General features: G+C 35.7%; 1 protein-coding gene across 4 annotated transcripts; it reads right to left on the minus strand.

Moving 5' to 3' along the window:
- Positions 1-435: 435 nt before the first annotated feature.
- On the minus strand, positions 436-3453 carry LOC107488237 (VAN3-binding protein). Of its 4 annotated transcripts, XM_052262395.1 has the most exons (9): positions 3319-3453; positions 3149-3222; positions 2905-2925; positions 2357-2698; positions 1569-1959; positions 1252-1416; positions 1087-1136; positions 937-994; positions 436-795 (listed from the first exon to the last, which is right to left on the minus strand). In XM_052262395.1, exons 4-9 carry the CDS (start codon positions 2630-2632, stop codon positions 569-571), a joined length of 1167 nt encoding a protein of 388 aa, XP_052118355.1. In that variant the 5' UTR covers positions 2633-2698; positions 2905-2925; positions 3149-3222; positions 3319-3453; the 3' UTR covers positions 436-568. The 4 variants fall into 4 exon arrangements, with proteins under 4 accessions (XP_052118355.1, XP_052118354.1, XP_015964438.1 ...); XM_052262394.1 differs by lacking the exon at positions 2905-2925; XM_016108952.3 differs by having other exon boundaries at positions 2357-2685; positions 3149-3453.
- Between the last annotated feature and the right edge of the window lie 329 nt (positions 3454-3782).

Genomic DNA, 3782 nt, shown 5'->3' on the forward strand with positions numbered 1-3782 from the left:
GTTGCGGTGAGAATTTTACCATTGGAGTCACCAATTTATATGCTAATAGAGAGATTCAAATAAACACATACACAGGTAAAGTAGCTGACTATCAATTGCTGGTTGTATTGTTGTAAGTTACACAACATTTCTGATCTTTACTTCGTATTGATTACTGCAATTGTTCTATATTATGCCTTTTTCCTACATATTCGCTCTGAATTTTTGAGAAACGTGAACTTTCTCTAAAAAACAACATAAAAGATACTAGTTATAATATATGAAAATTTTCATGTTTGACAAAAATAAAACTTAACATTCAACATTAAATTCTTAATGCCTTTCCTATAATCCTATTAGTGAATTAGGAGAGTAGAGAACCTTAAAGGTTTTCTTTCTTTTTCAATTTTTCTTTCTTAATTCACAAGTCCCAACCATAATTACAAGCAACTGCTGTAACGAAACATTATTCTTTACATCTGTACTGTACCATAGAGTTAGAACATTCTTAGTAATTTTGCATAATCATGTGTCCTACTCTCTAGGGTGTATATATACAATCCAAACAAGTCATATGCCGGTACTAAGATTAATTTGAAAATTCCATACTAGGCTCATTTGGTTCAACAGAATTGACTTGACGAAGTAGAAGCTCTATCCCATCAACCCATTTCTGCTTTTGGATTTCATTTTTGCACTTAAACTCCATAAGACCTTCTCCAGTTTTCAGGCCAAAATAGTAGTTTTCATCTGATTCTTCCCTTTCTTTTCTATATGGCCATGCACCATCTTTATCACATACTCCATAAACAACACCTATACAATATAAACCACACAAGAATTTGAATTGGTTTCTAATTTTAATTGCTATGCACAAAAGAGTTTTGCAAGGCTATTTAATCAAATGCATGCAAATAGAGTTGATAAGATGGGATCATGATTGTTAAGAAGGCTTACATTTATTCTTTTTGGAGAATGCTCCTCCAACATGCTTGCTTTTGATCTTAATCTTGACCTGGAAAAAAAAAGATGAACATTCTTGTTACTTATATCTAGGAAATAATCCACTTCCTTATGAGTAATTGTTTGACCCAGATTAATGTGCACCTGGCATTTCTTGTTGATGTAGATAGATACATGTTTCCATCGTAATACACCTGAAATAAAAACACAACCACCTTAGAAGAATTTACCTGATAAGCAGATCCAATGATGTGAATTTTTCATCAATGAAAGAAAAACAAGCAAATGCAATCAAACAGCAGCAATTACCTTTTTCTGTGAGTTGCATTAAATCTCCCTCACATGGAGAATGATTTTCCCAAAGCTTACCCTCTAAACAGAATTCTGCTGTTCCCTTATCACAGGGACTTATTGATGCATTCCTCTTAGTTTCCTTTGGCAATCTTTCTCTCAGAGCTGCTTCTCCTCGCAAAGCTGAAACATACAAAGAAACTATCCACGGTGAGTAACCAAATACTCAATAGCACCAAATTAAATCACCTCAACAAGGAAAATGGTTTGCACAAATTAATATATGTTTCTCAGATCTATAGTCAAATTTCATGTAGAGAAAATTGAGCAAGTACCTGTTGCAGCTGCAGCGGTAAGAGTGATTAGATCACCTGGGGTTTGAATATCAACTGCAGACCTTACAGTTGAAGCGACACGGTCATGATCAGCTCCAGCTAACTCAGCCATTTCAATGCAATAAGAAGCTAAGAGTTGTGTGGCTGAAGCCATAGCAAGGTCCAGTTTGGAACAAGAGCTGCCACCTGGGTCCTGCGCTGCAGCCACAGCAGCCAAGGCAGATGCTAGTCCGGCAATGGAAAGAGCAGAATGCACGCGTGCATTCTCAATACGTGCCTGATCTTTCTTTTTCATACTGGTATTAGTATTTCCATTCTGCTTCTGATGCAACCATTTCCCAATAGTACTACTCATTCTTCTACAATGACCAGAATGTGTGATCTTACCTGGCTGCAAAAGAGTATCACAAACACCTCAAAACAAATTACAACACATATCAAAATCGCCATCAATCATGTTTCGTGTACACCAAAAATCAGCCACCAAATAGGAAATTTTTCATTGTACTACTATAATCAAGTTTAATTATTCTACTAGTGCTGATTTGGTTATTCTACTATGGCATGTTGATAATTCTGGTGGTTGATTATTTAGTTGGGAAAATGTGTGAATCAGTATGTATGGTGGCTGATTTTTTTGTGTACACAGCATTTTTTAATCGCCATTATCATATAGGATCACATGAATTATTGTTAATACTAATCCATCATTAATTGAAGCTAAGTTGCATCTGATATAACATTCACTGAATTCAATATATGAGAGAAAATTGACCGTAGTGACTTACTACTAATTGAGGTGCAGAAATTGGTTCAGGCAGTGTGTCTGGACTACTCTTATGATCAAGAAGAGGTTGGTTTTGGTTTTGCTTCTCCGAAAGAGCCTTTGAAATCTCAGAAGTAGAGAGACTCCATGACCTGGATAAGAACTCCATAGGCTCATGTGGTGTTGGTGGCTCAGGTATTGCTGGCAAGGATGACACCAAAAACAGTTCTTCATTCTCCTCTAAATCTAGCTCGTGCCATGGTCCATCTTTCCAATGTGGAAACAAGCCACCTTCCATTTTTCGTCTTTTTGTTTTTGCCACTTCTTTCAATCTTCTGAATGTTCCAACCACAACAATCACAATCTACTGATATAGGTAAGTAACATGGGACATAAGAAACAGAAAAAAAGGGGGCCAAGATTTTCTGATAGACAGAAGCAATAGTGAAGTCAAGAGTTTGGTGTGATAATTTGAAGTTGATTATGATCTTAGAATACTATTTATATAGAGCAGCATGCATCTGCAGACAAGACAAGTAGTGCTTCAAAAATATCCTCAACAAACCGTACCTAAGATTTCCGAGATCTCCTCTGAAATAATCATTAAAAAAGAAGATAAAAGAAAGGAACCCAATTAATTAAGACATCATCGGCAAAATCAAATCTATTAACAAACATTAGACAGAATGACAGATTATTTAACCAATTTCTCATCCAAAGTTCACTTAATTAATAGACCCAATTAAGGCCACAACAAACTTCAAAAGCAGATTCCAAAGCTAAGAATAATAAAATAAGATAGAAATAAAGAAACCTGCTTTAGTGAAGTTGTAACCTCGATGAAGAGAGGGGTATGTATGACCGAGTCACCCTGTTATGCGACCAACTCTGCCGCATCAGAAGATTTTATATTATATTATATTACATAAAAGAGACAGAGTTTGGATTTGAAAGGCAGTGATGAGTGATGCAGAGAAAACAAACACTGATCGGAGTCTTGTGCTTTGGAGCAACACCAATTCAGATACACGTTATTAATTGAATCAAGATTATAAAAAACCAAATATTACTGTGAGTTTAGGAAAACATAATCCAAGATAAGTGGGCATGATGAAGAGTGGTGAACATTCTTTTTCTAAAATCTACTATCTATCAATAGTAACTTTAATATAACTATAGAGACAGATAGATTCAGAAGAAATGGTAGGATATAGAATATTATTGAGAAATATGATTAAGATAGTATGAGATATGATATGATATGAGACATGCGATGATGGCATTATTATGGAAGGTGTTATTAAGCACGCCGCGTAGTGCGTACGTAGGAGGAGTACTTTGTTTTACTTTGTATGGGGGTTGTTGGGAATTGGAGTGAAAAAGTCACACAGTGTGTGTGTGTTTTTGCGCGGTGCAGATCTGCAGGTCTCAATGCTATATGGACGGTG

The sequence above is a fragment of the Arachis duranensis genome, chromosome 5 (genome assembly GCF_000817695.3).
Source record: "Arachis duranensis cultivar V14167 chromosome 5, aradu.V14167.gnm2.J7QH, whole genome shotgun sequence".
Classification (NCBI taxonomy): Eukaryota; Viridiplantae; Streptophyta; class Magnoliopsida; order Fabales; family Fabaceae; genus Arachis; species Arachis duranensis.

Bases quoted from the DNA above. Each gene is read 5' to 3' on its own strand.
- LOC107488237 (XM_052262394.1), bottom strand. From the start codon at position 2,632: ATGGAAGGTGGCTTGTTTCCACATTGGAAAGATGGACCATGGCACGAG. The intron at 1,417-1,568 runs GTACTTGCTCAA...TGTATGTTTCAG, and splicing joins TACCGCTGCAGCTGCAACAG to CTTTGCGAGGAGAAGCAGCT. The intron at 995-1,086 runs GTGCACATTAAT...TTTTTTTTCCAG, and splicing joins ACATCAACAAGAAATGCCAG to GTCAAGATTAAGATCAAAAG.